The 18,174-nt window shown below is 42.5% G+C and overlaps 1 protein-coding gene across 6 annotated transcripts in view; it reads left to right on the top strand.

Annotated features, from left to right (window-relative positions):
- The window catches only part of LOC309606950 (uncharacterized protein), a 757,417-nt gene that overhangs the window by 376,002 nt on the left and 363,241 nt on the right, over positions 1-18,174 (top strand). For all 6 annotated transcript variants that reach the window (XR_014232126.1, XR_014232127.1, XR_014232128.1 and 3 more), the window contains exon 5: positions 2,952-3,069. Coding sequence is in view for 3 of the 6 variants with exons in the window: in XM_082344853.1 (XP_082200979.1) it covers positions 2,952-3,069 (118 nt within the window). In the remaining 3 variants the exon portion in view is untranslated. The remainder of the gene's footprint in view (positions 1-2,951; positions 3,070-18,174) is intronic.

The following is an 18,174-nucleotide window of genomic DNA, read 5'->3' as shown; positions in this document are numbered from 1 at the left end:
CAAGAACCATCTTAATTTGGGGTAGAATTCAAGCTGCTTTTATGCTAGGAAAGGGAGAAGTAGGAAGGAGTTAAAGTCAGGAGGTGACAGACGACAGCGGACATCTGGGCGCCAGCAAGGGTCAGGGGAGGGTTGTGAAAACTCTTTGTTCTTGGTCAGCTGACTCTGGTTGATGTGGGTCTGGTCATGAAGTTCCTATAAATCTTGACAAGACAATCGTTATTTTTGTTCATACTTCCTTATCTCCCTGTGGGAGGCAAATTTCGGGTGAGGGGCTGTTTGCATAAATCTTAAGCTGGAAGCAGAATTCCTTTAATGATCAACATTTCTACACGCAGGGCTAAGCAGAGGCTTCTGACTCAGGTTAAAGCAGTAGAAGAGGTAGGTACAATATGGAGACAGAGATGCCAAATTTCTTCTTCCCTGTTGTGAGGAAACGCGTCTTTTGTGGCTACACAAGAAGGAGAAGTAGGGGTTCTGGAGAGCCTTTGGACAGGGGATCATCTGCCGGGGCAGGGGTCTCTCCTACACCATTTGCACCTCCATTGCTCCCAGCCCTCTTGGGCCAGCAGAGCTTCTCCAAGCATCTGCTTCCAATTGACTGAGTGCCAGGTGAAGTCAGTCTCGAGCCACAGCACAGCAGAAGCAGATTTCGAATTGGAATGTGTGCCCACAGGTGATTCTTATGTAAACTAATGCTGGGGAACCATTGGGTAAATGCTGAAAAGAACATTTGGCGCAGAGGAAGCTGGGTAGACGCTGGGTAGTGGGGAAAGGTGATCGTTCTGGCCATCTCCATGGAGAGTTCTGCAACCAGACGGTCCGTTGGAGGATGGGAATGTGGTGAGTAGCCAAGTTTTCCTTTCAGAGTAGAGAAGGGAAGTATCGGGAAGGAGGTGGGGAAGGACAGGGAGAAAAGAGTCAGGTTTTATCTCTTCTTCCATTCTTATCAGTGGCCCATCCGGTATGAGCACTGCTCTTACGTGGTAGCTGAATAATGCACAGCCCTCACCCCCAAAGTTGTCCATTGTCTAATTTCTGGAACCTAGTAATATGTCACCTTACATGGGAAAAGGGATTTTGTAGATGTGATTAAGGTAATGGATCTTGAGATGGGAAGATTACCCTAGATTATCTGGGTGCACCCAGTGTAATCAGATAAGCCCTTAGAAGCAGAAAACCTTTCCTGGCTAAGTCTGAAGAGATGCCACAACGTAAGGAGTGCCAGAAGAGGCAGGAGAGATTTGAAGCTTTCGAGCCTCTGTTGCTGGCTTTAAGAAATAGAAAGGGGCACAAGCTGAGAAATGCAGGTGCCATCCAGCTACTGGGAGCAGCCCTCAGCTCCCAGGCAGGGAGGAAACCCGGACCTCAGTACTCAGACTGCAAGGAACTGAATTCTCCAAACCCCTGAATGAGCAAGGAAACGGGCTATCTTCTGGAGCCTTCAGAAAGTGGTACAGGCAGCCCTGCCCACATCTTGGTTTTGGCTTAGTGAGGCTGCGTTACACTTCTGGCCCACAGAACTGTAAAATAATAAACTTGAATTATTTTAGCCACTCCGTTTGTGCCAGTTTGTTAGGGCAGCAATAGAAAGTAGAATTAAGCTGTGCTGGCTGTAGCTAGAATGTGATTCAGGTTGGAGGAATTATGGGAGAAAGAAAATGGAAGAGATGCTTAATTTTGAGTCCCTTGTGAGGAAAATATACATGTTTATTATCTAATCTAGTGACACACCATAAGTATTGAGACGTGTTTCCTGTTATAATCCTTTCCAATTTAATCCCTGCCTAACACCTGAAATGGGAAATAGGAAGAAAACTGAGAGAGAGTGCTGGGAAGCAAGCTTTCTCTGACTTACCCTCAGAACGTTTAGGAAAGAGAAAGATCCCTCCCCGACTCTACAGCATCAGTGTCAGGACTCAGAACTTTCTGCTAATTTTTGGCATCAAACTGTTCAGCTACAGTCATGCCAGACTAGGAACAGGTAGTGAACGCTTAGCTGTTTGGAACAATTTAGGGATTTCTTTGTCACAAGGTAGAACACAAGCCGCTAACAGTCTGAGTGCACTGTCTGCTCCACCCTTCACCTAGCCCAGAAATTCCGCAGCCACGCCAGAGGGAGTGGTGGCCGAAGGTGACTTGGTTTATGCCCTTGGGATTCCTCTTTTCTCATCTCCAGTTCTCTTGAGCTATTCTTAAAATCACTGCTTTTGCTTCTCCTCTACCCTGTGTTTATCATGCAGTGTTCTTTTTCCAAGAAGGGAAATAAATGTGTTGTTTAATTTATGAGGATATAATAATATAATAGTATATTCCTTTGCCTGAAATGCATTCTTAAATATTACCTTGGTGTGTACTTTAATTGAATTGGATAGAGACGGCGCACCACCAATTGTTAAGGTTAATGACCCAACGATTTACAAGATGGGGCACATTTACTGGCAAACAGATTTTAGTAATTGTTCCACTCCACAGTGAGAATAACAGTTTGTGCATTGATTCGTCACGACTAGGTTTGTGTATTGATTGGTCATGTTTTTTAAAGCCAGGACTTAGGGCTCACCTAGAGGAGACAGAAGATCAGCGTCCTGAAAACCATGGAGAAGGCTGCCTAGGGTCCGTAAGAGTAGCAGGCCCCATAGTCCCTTCCTGCTAAGAGGACTTGTGCTCAGGGAAGGCCTCAGTTGCCCTCAGGTGGAGCGAATGACGTTTCCAAGGTGATACTGGCTTCGGGGTGCTACAGGTGCCAGAATTAAAGCACACACACACAACTAATACAGGTTTATTTTTGTTCTAATCTAAGGAAGATTAGAATAGAGCTATACCTGATACTCCAGGAGTTTCCATCGGAGTTTCCATTTCTAAGGGAAAGGGAAAAAATAAACGGTTTAGGGAAAATACCTGCTAGGGTGGTTTGACCTCTTACAAAAAAAATCTTTTAATTGTTTTAGGATCAGGATGGAGGTTCAGTTTTCAAGTCGACTAAATTTGCTTTCGATGCCCTTGCCTCAGTGTGGGTTGAGAGCTGCAGAATCATCTGGGAAACCTGGCCACTCTAAACATACCTCAGTAAGTCTGCACCTTTTTATTTTCTTATATCTCTCCAAGAGTGTTGACAGGAGTCCACAAGTTCTGTTTCAAGAGTATCTCCAATTACCTTGCATTAACTGTGACAAAAACTCAAATGGGGGAATCAAAGCAGGATTGGACCGAGGGTGCAGAGAGCTTGTGAGAGTAGAGGGGCCAGGCTCCTCAATGCCACAAGCTCCCCCGGGTCCTCTAAGCTCTGTGGCTGTGGAGTGCAGGTCCTGAGTCCCTTTGGTCTGTGCTACTCACAGAGAAAGTGACTGAGATGAATCGAACACAGGAATGGCATTCCTCATTTTATTTTTCCAAAGATGATATTTATGTCATAGATGAAATATATAATCTAGAGATTACCTAGGACAGGATGTGGGACAGAGGAGCCAAGTTGCAGAGAAAAGATCAACAGAACATGGTCCCACTTGAGAGATGTCATTATTAAAAAGCAAGTGAAAGGCAGTGCCTCTAGATGAACGCAATATCACACATATGCACAGAGTAATTGGTGGTGTTTTCCTTTTAAAAAGCCCTTTAAATTGTGAAGTAGCATACTTTAAAACCAGGATATACAATGTCTATTTACAGTTTAAATTAGAGGAAAATAAGCACCTGTGAACCCACCACGCAGTTTACGCAATAGAATCTGAGCGACTCCTCCGATTCCCCAGGAGCCCCTCCCCGGGCACGCCCACCTCCTCCACCTCCCTCCCCCGGAGAGACGGCGCCCTCTGAATTTTGTGTGATCATTTAACCTTTAAGAAATACCTCTCCATATCGCTGATATTGTTTAGCTGTACGTAGCTTCAGTTCATTCTTTTTAAATGTTCCGTATAGTTTTTCACAACTGATCTAAGCACTCTAGAGTGGATGGAAACTTGGGCCATTTCCCGTTTCTGGTATCACAAATGAGGCTGTTAAAAGCATCACTGTGCGTGTCTCCTGTCACACACATGCAAGAGTTCTCCAGGTTAGATACCTTGTTAACTGGCAAACTCACTCCTAGTTATGTGCATGTTCAGTCTTACCGCCTAACGCCAAGGCGTTTTCTAAAGTGTTTGTACCAACTTTTACTCCCAGCATCAGTGAGTGAGACCTTTCGTTGCTCCATACCCTTGCCAGTAGTAGATGTCGTTAGAGTTCTTAGGTTTTGCTAATCTGATGGCATAAAAGATATTTCATTGCAGTTTTGGTTTCACTAATTCAGATTGTTGATAAGGTTGAGCATCTTCTTATGTTGGCTGTTTCTTTTGTGAAAAATCTCTTCATAACCTTTTACATTTTTTTCTATTGGGTTTTTTTCTTTGTTATTAACTCGTAGGAGCTCTCTATATTCTAGATCAGTGCTGCCCAATAGAAACATAATGCAAGCCACATATGTAATTTAAAATTTTCTAGTAGCCACATTAAAAAAGTAAAAAGAAACTGGTAAAATTGATTTTAATGACTTGTTATTTCATTTAACTTAGTTTATATTTTAGATGTCTTTGGATAATATAATCATATAGAATTATTGATGAAGACTTTGAAATCTGGTGTGTATTTTATACTTAGGGCAAATCTCAATTCGTGCTAGTCACATTTCAATTGCTCAAAAGCCACGTGTATGTCACAGCTACTGTATAGAACAGTGCGTGTCCAGAGACAGTTCCCTTGTGAATCATACTTTTTTCTAATCTTTATCTTTTCACTTTGTGGTTTCTTTTTATAAGCAGAAGTTCTTCTCTTTAATGTAGTCACATTTGATCAATCTTTTTTTAGTGCTATTTTGCATCTTGTTTAAGAAATCCTTCTCGATGCTGAGGTGATAAATAATTCTTTATGTTTTCATCTATTAAAGTTTTCAAGTTGTGTCCTTCATATTTAGGTCTTGATGCATTTGGACTCAGTGTTTGCTTTTTTGAGGTAGAAATTCAATTTTACTTCCCCATATAGTCAGCACTTTATTGAATAGCCCTCTTGGTCCCACTGCTCTGGGTGTCAGCCCTGTCACGTTCCTGTCAGGGAACTAGTCACGTTTCCATTACAGGCACGGGTATGTTTCTGTGTTCTCTCTGCGCTTCTATTTGTCTTCCTCTTTTCAAATACCACACTGTCTTAATTACAATAGCTTTAAAATAAGCCTTATCATCTGATGGGACAAGTCCCTTGGCTTGCTTTTTTCCTTAGGAGTTTCTTGGTATATTTGGCCCTTTGCTTTCAGATATAAATTTTAAAATCCCTTTGTCATGATGTGTGAAAATCCTTTGGTGGTCCTTCCATTTTCATGGACAATCTTCCATTTTCGGATGAGTCACTTTGCACCTCTGGCCTGTCTTTTCGTCTGTAAAATGGAAGTAACGGAGTTCCATTTTTACAGGATTGTTTTTAAGATTAAATGAAATAATGTATGTATAGTCCCTAGCACAGTGCCTGGCACATGGGAAATTTCCAATAATCAAACGAGTAGTTTTATTATTGTTAGAGCCGAGATGTGGCCGCCCTGCTGTGGAAAGTGCTGGGATCCTGAGAGGAAGGCTGGCTTTTAACTGTGCAGGACTGTAGTACAGGAAATGCAGACTTATTACCACCTTGTCATCACATTCTGATGCGGGCTTTCATGCTTAATGTTCATAATGCACACGTATGGTACTTTACACTTTTTAAAGTATTTTCCCTCATTTGGTCACATTTGGATTGTTCAGGAACCTTGAGAAGCAAGTAAGCATGCACATATTTGGAAATATCTGAGCCTAGAGCTTTAGCTGAGCTTTAGGGGCTCTGTCAGGGCACTGGGTGGAGGTAATGAGAAAGAAAATCTTCTACTCAGCCACCTACATGCCAACCATCAGCCAGGATGGTAATGTGTAGGTGGAGGTGAGAGTAGGATTGCCAGATAAAATAGAAAACCTCCAGCTAAATTTGAATTTGAGATAAACAGTGAATACTTTTTAGTGTAAGTATGTCCCAAATATTGCACAAGATATACTTACATTAAAATTTATGTACTCACCTGAAGTTCAAATTTAACTGGGCGTCCTCTGTTTTTATTTGCTAAATCTGACAATCCTAAATCGGGGGTGTTGCCTTTACTACGTCAAATTGGGATTGAGCTCTAGTGATTTAATGCATCAGTTGCCCTTAGATGGTGTGCAGTCCAACCCCTCCTTTGGGCAAATGTAGAAATTGAGATCCAGAAGCTCAGAGTTGGGTAACTGCAAAAATGGGATGCTTCTCAGCTCTACGTTCTTTCTAATGCTTCTAAATATACAAAAATATGTGGCCAAATTTCCATTATCCTGCAGACCCTAGAGAAATAGGGACCTTTACCACATTGACCACAGACCTTTGGTCATGTACAGGTTCTGTAGCAGGCCCTGGTCCCCAGACCAGTATCTGGTCACCCATGGTGTTAACCCAGGTCTGAAATGCTCAGGATTCTGGAAAGTATCATGCTGGATGGGAGTTGAAGGCCATAAAGGTAAGCGGCTGGCCTTTGAAATGACAGCCTTGTCAAAGTCTTCCGTTACTATGGTGATAAGGATCAGAGATGCAGATAAAAGCATGCAAATCTTCAGATAAAAAGAAAGAATAAGAAATGATGAAGGGGAAGGAAACAGAAACCGATGAGGAAATATAATGCCTCTTCCTAGCATCTGGAGGGGCTGAAGGACAGAATGGCAGAGAAGAAGTGGGGCTCCATTGGGAGAGGCAAGTGGTATAACAAGACTTAATATCAGAATATTCTTTTCTAAAATGAAGACCCTTAGACTGAGAGAGGGCTCCCATGGGCCTCTTAGACTGATGAAGAGTCACATTGCTGGAGTCATTTAAAACCAGAACTGAGCGAGGCAATGGAAAGTGAACTGCAGGAAAAACTCCTCTGGATATCTTTTGAGATGGACTTGATAATCTGATAGGTCTTTTCCTTCTCTCAGTTCCTGTGAATCACTGGCTCATTTGAAAACATGACGGTTAAAACTCTCAGGAAACCAGAAATTGAGAATTTAATTGAAAGTAATTTTCATACAGGTGAAGCATGTCCAGAAAGTCATTGTGTGTATGTGTAATTTTTTTTCTTTTTTTTAATTCGGGATAAGGTGAGAAACTACTCTCAAAATCCTTACCAGGCCGAAGCTTTTTTTCAAACTTGATGAACTGTTATTATTCCTAACCTCTAGTTTCAAATTATTTTTATGTGACACTTGGATGATTATGTCTCTTTGACTTCATTTTTCTAACTAAATAGTCTTTTCAGGAAATAGATCTCCCAGCTTACTTCCAAGCTCTAAATAAACATCCAGAGTATCTATGTGCTATAAAATCACCTCCTCTATGATTCTGATCCAAGGCATGAAAATTGCCCTCCCGGTGCTAGAAGTCAAGCCTGGCTGACCTTCCCAATTTTTCTGCCGCAAATCTGAAAAACAAACCCAGCTGTTCTGGAGAAACATCAGGAGGAGACACTCATTAGATAAACATTCATGTTTTCCTTTCATTGCAGATGGCCTCACAGGAGATGAATTACATAAAAACTCTACCTGTTAGCAGGCCTTGATTGCTGTCATGTTATTTTCCTACATTAGTTCTAATATTCCTGGTAATAGATGTTTTTTAAAGGCAATTTTGGTAGCAGCTGTTATCTTTTGCTTCATATCTTGCTTGCCCTCTGTGAAATGAATTACCAAATATTGTCAATTCTACCCTTTTTCCTCCAACTCTTCCCCTCCATCCCTACCTCTGCAGCCCCATTGTCACAACCTAAAGGCCTCCCAACTCCTCTGCTGTTGACTGTGTAGCTGCAGCAACATTAAGCTTCCCAAAGCAGAGCCTTGATCCTATCTCTCTCCTGCTCACAAACTGTCAGTAGCACCCAGTTTTCTTATGAGGCATTTTCCAAACATCGGTCATTCCAATATCACCTCCATTATTTTTGCTGCTTTCCCTTCTCTTTGTGCCATTGCTTACTTCATATTTATCTTTAAATGGACCTTTTTTACTTAAATGTATTCTAAAAGGAAACTTTATCTCCAAGTAAATGGAAAACCAGTATCATCTATCATAATAGAAGCTAACAATAAATACAGTGAAAGCAAAACAAAACAGAAGTAGCATCTCCTAGCTGAGATAGTACTGCCTGAGGCTGTAAGCCTGAGGCCTGCTCTCTCTGTGTGTACAAAACTGGGTGAGTACCGAGTTGTCTTCCATTTGTTCCTCCAGATCCATTTTCCTCCCTTCTCCTTGCTCTCTGCCCCAGGAGGCTGAGCTCTATGGACAAACTCGGGAGCTCTGCTACCTTCTTGTCTCCAGCTGGGCTCAGCCTGTGGGAGCCCAGCAGGGTCTTGGAGGGAGGGAGGCAAAGCGGTGTGTTTCCTGCCCCCTCCCTTGCCTCCTGACCGCCTGCCTGGCGGTGTGCCTTGACCAAAGGTTACTGCTTGTTTTAAGGTGGCTTCGTCCACAGGGCTCTCCCCTTCTGCGTTACCATAAACTCTGCCTCATCTTATCCCTTGACACCTAGAGATAGTGACAGCTGGGCCTTTACTAGCCCTGGGTTGCTGCTTGTGGTTACCTATCCCCGTATGTGGTCTGTAGCCCCTTTGTTAACTCCTCCTGGATTCTCCTACTTTTGATGGGGGTCATATCTCTCCTTGGAGACCCTGACTAATATAGTTGTCATGGATCAGATGTTCTAGATATGCATTGATGGAGACTTTCTCCTTGGCTTCATCAGAGGTCGGAGCGGGACTGATGGATGTACTGTCTCTTTACGATCTACCTGGCACTGCGTGTGTACGCCAGTGACGCGTGTGTTGCCCGCTCCGGGGCATACCTTTCTATGGAACAAACCCCCGCATTCTCTGTGCAGAATTCAAGCTGGACTGAAGCCCTGCTCACTCTCCACATCCTGTTTCCTTCCACACACCCTTTGTTACAGAAAAATGAACTTTATGCTGTTCCTTGCTCTTGCCCCATGATTCCCCACCTTTGGTCTGAATTTAGGCTGTTTCTTCTGACTAGAAAGAACACCCCCTCCACCTCCACAGTGAATCTGGTCCTGATTCCAATGCTGCCTTCTCCACCGAGGCCTCACTGATGTGCTAGCCAAGCGGCTCTGAACATCGTCTCAACTTCCCCCAAACCCCGTGTGCCATTTCCTCCATGTCTCCTGTGGGGTACCAAGGGTTTAATTTCCCCAGGCTCCTGGCTGAGCTGAGACTCATGCGCAGGCCTGCTGGCTGCTTGGACCTACCTCTGACACCACTTGGTCATTCTTCCTCAAAGTAGGTCACGTTCTAGCTTGTTTTATCATCAGGCCTTCTCTTCTGTACTGTATGTAAGCCACCATTCATTCATTTAACAAAGTGATTAAAACCTACAAAGTTCCAGGCACATGCTAGGTGCTGGACGTACAGTGATATGTAAAACGTGATCTCTGTCCCAGGGAGCTTAAGAAAACTGCAGAAACCCTTTTAGGAAAGCCATGGACTTTAGAGTCCCCCTTAATAACTTATTTACACACAGACACATGTGAACAGCATGTAATAGCCATTGGTTTACCATTTGGGATGAAACTGCCCTGGGTTTTGAGGCCATCCTTCGTTGGGAGACAACTTCCATCGTATACACTCCTCAAAGGAAGTCAGGGGGTCAAGTTACCACATACAAAAGCTCATAATAGGGCCAGGCTCCAAATAAGAGCTCTGTGCATGTCAGGGGTGGTGGTTGGAGGGGAGTGGTCATTAGCTAGTGAAAGGCTAGACATTGGCTCTCTAGGAAAAGGCAAGATTCATGTTCGCTTGAGACCATCTGCATTAAAACTCCTAGTGGCAAATCTTCCAAGTACCAGGGCTGTGATTACAAACAAACTCGGAGGGAAACACTCAATAAACACACCAGAGCAGGAGCTGTAGAAGGAGCCGAGGTGTTCAGAGCAAACAGGAACAACGGCAGACAGAGTACAAGTCAACCTGGAAAATTCATACACATACTCTACTCAGATTCTCTATGTGAAACATTTTTGTACATCTTAGAACTGAGATAGGAACACAGAGGATTATGTAGGTTGTCAACAAATATTTACCAAATTGAATCCAGTTTGGGTACGTAACACCACAAACCCAATTTGAGGATGGCAATAGATGCAATCTATATTTTAAATATGGACTATTATTTCTGCCCTAAGATAATTTACAACTGACCCATTAACATAACTGATCTTTTTCTCTTGATCAAAAGAATGTAACTTGTAACTTGGGGAAGATCGTAGAAGTAACTCTACCTTCTCTATTATTTTAACGGACAGAAAAGTGTTAGTCTGTGGGGTTGCCTTGGGTCATTCATCTTGGGTGAACAGATACCCCTCTGCATCCAGGAGAGGAGGAGGACATGGAAAATCCCTATCCTGGTTTCCGGAGACAGCCTGCCTCCCTGGAAGTCCCTGGGTACCTTTCATGCTGTCCCTCTGTAAGAGTGAGAGGTCGAATTTCCTCAATGAGAATCACAGCTCTCCTTGTTTACCTATTTTGTGTAACCAGAAGTGAACAGACACGTTATGTTTTATTAGCTCATTCTGACAAGAGGCCTCTGAGGTTGGTACACTTGTTCCATTTACATGTGAGGAATCTGAGGCTCACTGAGCACAGGTGCCTTGCCTGGAGGACATCCCGATGGTGAGTAGTCCAGGTCCCTGATGCCCAAGCTTGCACTTTCTACTGCCTCTCAAGACACTGTGTTCATTCTGTTTGGTTGGGCTGACCTGACATTGTGAATATCTGATAGCTTATTACCTTGAATTCTCTAACCATTACCTTGCTGGCTCAATGACTGATGTTCCAAAGATGACTTGGGCCCCTGCTATATCCTGAAGAGTGATCTGAAACATTAGAGAGAGACATGAGCATTGAGCGAAGTCTTCAGGAAGGGGCGGTGAATCTCCTCCCTGCTCTCTGCTACTGTCCCTGTTTGTCTGTCTGTCTGTCCTTTTGTTTGTTAACCACCTCTTCCTCCAGACTATAAACTCCACAAGACGGGCCATAACTTTGGTTTTCACTCCTCTATTCCTGGTGCCTAGCAATAAATACCTGTTGAATGAATGATTTCTATCTGAACTGGTCATCCAGATGTAATGCACATGTTTTAAGTCTACTTACCAGAATTTTTCAGCAAAGAGTTCTGTCCTTTTTGACACATAGTGTTACAATTTGTATAATTTATTCATAGAATTCTTCTTAGACTACTAATAAATTCCTGTGGGACATAGTCCCTTTGTATGCTGTGGAATCCACCATAAAGTGTTCACAAGAAATGACTTTTAAAAATTTTGTTTGAGGCTATGTTGATTTTGAATTTCTGAATAGTTATGCCTGAGTTTCTCTTTGTCTCAGAACATACCGTGAGGGATATTGGCATCTCTTTATAGTAGGACACTTACAGATTCTGTGTTAAAAGATGGTTGGGATGTAGCAGAGGAGAGAGATCAGAAATCTCTACTCCTGGAAGCACATACCCTTCACACACCAAGGAGATAAATTCCTGGTGTGGATTTTAACACACATGTGACATCTGTGCACAGTTCGCTTATGTGTCTAGAGGGTAGGATGATCTATGAACAGGGACTCCACGTCTGCTGAAGGCAGGAAATTCAGCCCCATGTCTTGCCGCTGCCATGAAACCCGAGGCACTTTCATGTTTGTTTTCATCTCCTGATAAAATTGAGGGAAACCCACACACCAACTGAGACGTCAGTCTGTTTGTGAGCCTGTAGCCTGCCCACTTGATGGCCTCCCTTCACTCAGGAAGGCAGTGGGGAACAGGAAGAGGACCTCTGGAGAGCTTACATTCCACCGGCTTCTTTGACTTTCGCCAACCGACTTTGCAAGTGTTCTGAAAAGTCACTTATTACCTCTGCGGGTGTGAAGATACCCTGTGCAGTTCCAGGGTTTGTGAAATCACATGGAACAGCATTGAAAGCTGCTCTGGCAAAGCGATTGCAGTTGGAATTAGCTATGTCACCAAGCCACATCCTGGTTTAAATGATATTATTTATATCCGACTGCACTCATCGACTCCTGAAGCCATCTGTAGAGCACCAAACTCTCCCCACAGCATTTCCGCTTGGCCCTCCTTGGCGTGAGGACGAAAAGGGTTGCTCCTCTCAATCTCTGTGTTTGAGCCCATTTCACACAGGAAAAAATGTCCCTAATATTGAAGTGGATAAGCTCGCTGGGATTTCTGGATGTGCTACACAAACCCAGAAGGTTGTGGATTAAGAGGCAGAAAGAGGAGAGCTTGCTGCCTTCTCGTGCCTTTAAGTGGGCCTCTCTCTGGAAAGAGGAAACATAGGTGTATACAGCAGTAACTAGCATGACTGAGGCTCAGTGTTTTTGATCATAAAATGGGAGGAAGAACAGCATGTACTTCCCAGGGTTGGTGAGGGACCCTAGGAGAAGATGCACACAGGGCTCTTAGCGCAGTCGTAACTGGCAGGTAACGAGTTCCCACTGGGTCGCCACCGCTGCCCAAGGTTATCTGAAGGTTGTGCAAGGTGTGCGCATGCGCATGTTAAGAGTGTAGAAATAGCTGTTGGGATATAGGATGATCTGGTCATGTCAGGGCTGTGCTCTGGTAGGCACTGGGTGCTGGTTCCAAACCAAAGTCTCTTTTGCATGTAATGCATTTTCCCTGGGGCCCAGAAGTTTCCATGTGGTCTTTTTAACTAGAGACAAACTACAGAACTTGCATTTTGATGCCTCAATCTGCTGTTTGATGATCTTAGTGTTTGGTTTATCTATTTTGGTGTTTGTACCTGTGTTTTCTATTGGGAAGTGAGGTGGTGGTAGATGTAGAACTTTTGTATGTTAGTGTGACCAAAACCTGACATCATTTAAGGGTAGCAAATAAAAATACCTGTTTCTCACTACCGCCTTGAAAATAGAATTAATTTGCCTTCTTGGTAATGAACCCCATTGCATTCTGCATTTGTCGGACTTGACAACCACAACCCTGTATTGGAAGACTGTATGGCTCCCTGGTGAGATACCAGCAGCCATGGTTTGGACAGAATCACTGCCTTAATGATTCTGAAATTTTCCCCTCCAGTCTCATAATGCTAAGAGGGTAAAAATCACTGCTGAGGGTCTGGGTCTGGGAGAGAAGCCAGAGCAGCCTGCCAAGTGCAGATTTGTTTGGAAGGGTCAACGTGTAGCTAAAAAAATTGATACAAAGTTTTCCTTTTATTCCATTCAGTATCTGTGTTTGTTCTAATATTGATATTAACATTGTTTAAATTATCCCCCCCAACACAAGAATTTTTAAGTAAAATTAAGGCTGAAAGAAGATCTATATTAAGTCTATAGTTTCGCTGACTCCCAGCATGTAACATTTGCTGACTTCATGATTATTAGATGTGAGATTTGAAACTGTATGTCAAATTCTTAATCACCCTTTTATTCCATATTTAAACTAAACTGGGTCTATCTAAGAATAGGTAGGAAGGAACTAAGGTATGGTTTTTGGAAAAATTAGGGAATGTTGTATCTGTAGTACTGATGAGGTATATCATGTTCCATGTCTGCTATCACATCCTGGGGTAGAGCCCTATGTTAGGTTAAAACAAACAGATCCAGCCTTAGTTGTGATTCACTTATTTAAAGACAGCCACTGCTTCCTAGTCTCATTTAGGCTCTTACCATGACAAATATTAGACATTAGATGCTCTAGATCAGTAAAGGTTTGAATGACCTTTATGAGGCAGCTTGCCTTGGACTAGATAAGTAGGGAGTCTTCACTGTGTGTTCAGACATTACTTTTCTAACCCTCCTCCAATGTACAGGATGAAATAGCCTTAATTCTGCCTAATATAACTTTACTCATTGGAAAAGTATATATGTATTTATATATATATAAATATATTAATACAACTTATATAATATATGAAGGCATACCCTATATTAGGTATGAGGATTACCAGTATACCAGTAAAATATCAATAGACTTTACAATTAGGGCCTCTGGTCTGATGGAGCTCATATTCTAGGGTATGGAGAAAGATGATAAACACATAAATAAAATTTCAAAAACTGATATATGCAACAAAGAAAAATTCTAAGAATATAACTAAGTTTGCCTGCTTTTGAGAGGTCAAGGACAGCCTCTCTGAGGAGGCATCATTTAAACCATGATCTTAATAAGACGAAGAAGCTATACTGACTATCAGGGAGAAGAGATTTCCAGGCAAAAGGAACTGCTAGTGCAAAGACCCTGAGGTAGAACTAGCTTGTTTTTTGTTTTTTGTTTTTTGTTTTTCTAGAAGCCCACTATGCTGGACCCTTGAAGGCAAGATTGTGACATGAGATAAAGTCAGAGAGGTAGGCAGGGGCAAGTTAAGTACGCTGTATCTCGTTGCCATGGAAAGAAGTTTAGCTTTTCTTCTAACAGAAATCAAAAGCCATTGAAGAGAGACACATGGTGTGAAGGGTTTGAGAAGATCATACTAACAGTTGTGTAGAAACAGACTTCCAGGGCCAGTTAGAATATTCTAGCATTTATCCAGGTGTGAGCAGTGGTAGCGTGGACTAAGGTGGCCGTGGTGAGGAGGGAGAGAAGTGACTGAGGAAAGGGTATGGAAGTGGAGCCAATCAGTCTCACTGATGGATTAGAAAAAGAAGGACTGAGTAATAGCTAGAGCAGCACCGTCCAACAGAAGTAGAATGCAGGTCACTTTCATAATTTCAAGTTTTCTAGTTGTCACCTTAAAAAAAGTAGGGAAATGGATAAAATCAGCTGAGAACATTTTAGACATGTTGGCTTAAACGTATTTCAATATGTAATCAATATAAGAATTGTAACTGAGAATTTTTTTTCCATGCTGAAATACAGTATATGTTTTATACTTATAGCCCTTCTCAAGTCACACCAGCTCCATTTTCAAGTGCTCAACAGGCAGTGTATTGCCGTTAGGCCTAGTTGGCCTTATATCTGAGCGTACTGCAACCTAGCATGGTGCTCTGACCAGGGCTTCACCCCTTCTGGCAGCGGTCTTCTTCTTCCTACTTAGGCAAAAAGGCTGTTGTTTTTGCCCCAGAGGGGTGAATTGTGAAAACTCCTATTCCTTCTCTGTCAGCCTCTATGTAAATAGCCTCATGAATATTTAGTGCATGGGATGGTGGCCATGACCCTGCCGTTACTGGGGCTTCCCCACCCAGAAGGGCATTTGGAAGGTTTGGTCTTGGGGTCTCTTCTGTCTACACTTCCTCTAGAGTCTCCGGGTTTCTGGGTCTCCTCTTCCCACAGAGCCAGTTAGTGGACAATGAGTATCAACGGAAAAATGAACAGAAAAGGACTTTACGTTAAGCGTGTGTGTGGCCCACGTGAAGGCAAATAACTCCGTGGAGTTTTGTAAACAAAAAGTTGGTATAAACCCACCCAATTCACAAGCATACACAAGAGAGCAGGACATATTCACATAGTAAGTGGCAGTTTCATTTAACATCATATTTCTTTAATGTTAATTTTAATTATGCTGTGCAGTTTTGTTCATTTCTCATTTGAGTGCATGCTGATGATTGTATCAGAGCTGTGATCATTAACATACTTCTACGTATCCAAGTATCTGCAAAATGAGTAAGCTGACCTTGGGGTCCATTTAAAAATTCTTCTTTTTAAAAGGGGTCTTTAAATTCACCAGTTCCACTAAACACTGTTCAAAGTGGTAAACGGTTTCCAGAAGCTGAGTGGGTGGATACCCATGAAACCAGCTCCCATTGCTTGACCCTGTGCCCATGAGCTGTGCCTTCAGTTATAACTAAAATGCCAAATACATGACTTAAGCAATTAACTAGGGACCTCAGGAAGGCTTCAGTTCTTAATCTGGATACACTGCTATTTACTTTAGTATTATTTTGCCTTTGATGCCATGTTCACTTTTGATTCTTTAATATCATATCAAAAAAGAAAAGTCTTTTTAACCTGTGATGCAAATTGAAAGTACTATATTTTGGCTACCGCAAGGATTTTGGAAATGTTCCTGGAAATCTAACCACCCTTTAAAGAAAGTAATTCTATGGGAATGTATTTCTGAGTTCTAAATTATGGATTTTTAAACTAAAACATAATATTTAAAGTAAATCCCTTCCAAAAGGCAGAAGAATTTGCAAAATGTCTAAACTTCATGTGTGTGCCTTGTATACTTTCTATAAGCCATCAGAAAAGAATGTATGGCTTAACATAATTTCAGCACTAAAGATGGTCTCCATATCCTAAACCAGTGGTTCTCATCCCTTAAATACATAAGGTCCTGGTTGAATTCACTAAATATTCAAATTTCCAGGCTTGACTCCCATGGAAATCTGCAGTTAACTTTCTCCCCAGATGAGAACGGTGCTATACCTTGTGGGTGACACTGCCTGTTGGGATTGGGCCAGCCACGTGTTCTAGGTCAGGGTGCCTGGCCCTTCAGAATAACAGCAGCCATGATTGCTGAGCCCCTACTTCGAGATAAATGCTTCCCTACCTTAACTGGATCCTTGCAGGCTCGTTAAGTAGTTGGTGAATGTTTTACGCATGTTGCACTTGAGGAAACTAAGGCTCAGATGAGGCAAGGCCTTTATCCATTATTAAAAACAGCTAGTGATGGACAGAGGCCGTCTCCAAGGCTTTCTCCCAAGGCTGCTCGTCTATCAGATTTCTTGCCAGGTAAGCATTCACACCAGGACCTTAGATCCTTGCTGAATCAACTGAGCTAAACTAAGGAACACCTTGGATGCAGGTTATCTTGTTCCCAAACCTGTAAGTGTGGCCTGGCCACTCAATGAAGACCCCATTTGGTTCTGGCTTCACAGTCACCTCAATTGCATTCTCTTCTACCCTTGATCATCCATTGCCATTCATATATCGCCTCTGCCAGATTTGTCCTCAAATCCGAAGTCTGCCCTCAGTCAATGTTTGCACGAGTGAGCTTGACAAATGTATTCATCTGAGAAGGCAAGCTGCCTCCCTGTGCACGTTTTAACATGAGCTCAGTAGAGTGGTACTGTTGGGTTTGGCGTAGGTCGTCAACATTTTGAGCTGATGCTCGTCTAAATCATTGTCCTGTTTAGACTCTGATAGATAAAATTCATGGATTCAAGAGTCAGAGGCTCCCCCGCCCCAGGATAAAGGGCTGCCCACAGGATGGGGAAGCTCTTCCCAGCAGTGGCAGTCTGTGTGAGCTACAAGTATGGATACGTTGCAATTGCTTCTGAGATTGCTCCTATTAAAATAGACCTAGAAGGAACCCTGACTAGACATCAGTCTGATGCTGCTAGTAATCATCTTATCTGACCCTTTGGTAACTCAGGTTGGATAATGGATAAATGGGTCTCTGTGTGCCTCTGGAGGCCTCCTGATGGGCAGTGAGGGATCTATAAATAAGCCAAAAATCCAACTGTGAATACAGCCATGAAGAGCTAGAGGCTAATTCTTAAAATAAAAACACACATCTAAAATTAAAAGACTGACGAGGCAATATCGAGAGATCTCCTTGCTGCCCAGAAAACTGGCTGTCTAAGCTCCACTTTCATCCTGCAGAGGGGCATTTCTTATGGAATTACATGATTATTTTGGTATCTTCATAAATGGTTTGGCTTTGAAAGGTGAGTTAAGAGTAGAAAGTCAGCATGAACCATATAGGCATGGAGGGAGGGGCCTGATGCAGTGACAGTAGCTTGAGAATCTACCCCCCCCCCCGCAAAATAAAAAGAGAGAGAGAGAGGATGAATAGCTATGGTGGGGACAAAAATTTATTAGCATGGGAGTTTGTTATATTTTTTTTAAACCATTCTCCAACCCTTTGAAGAAGCTATTTTCCGTGCCGCCTCAATTTCCCTTCTAAATTTTTAAGGAGAGTTACTTTGCTGATCCAATTTATAAGCTTTTGTGATGCAGAACTTTGGGATTGAATGTGTGTGTGTGTGTGATATACAAACATATGTGTATATGTGTATAGAGAGAGAAGCTTATATGGGCACATGCCTAATATATATATGAGTGGTGTATCTGTACATACATACGTACACATATATGTGTGTTTCTATGTAGATATGTCTGTCTGTCTCTCTCTTTCTCAGGATCATGTGG

The sequence above is a fragment of the Balaenoptera borealis genome, assembly GCF_965194805.1.
Source record: "Balaenoptera borealis genome assembly, chromosome: 12".
Taxonomy (NCBI): domain Eukaryota; kingdom Metazoa; phylum Chordata; class Mammalia; order Artiodactyla; family Balaenopteridae; genus Balaenoptera; species Balaenoptera borealis.
This window is presented reverse-complemented; position numbering and strand designations above follow the sequence as displayed.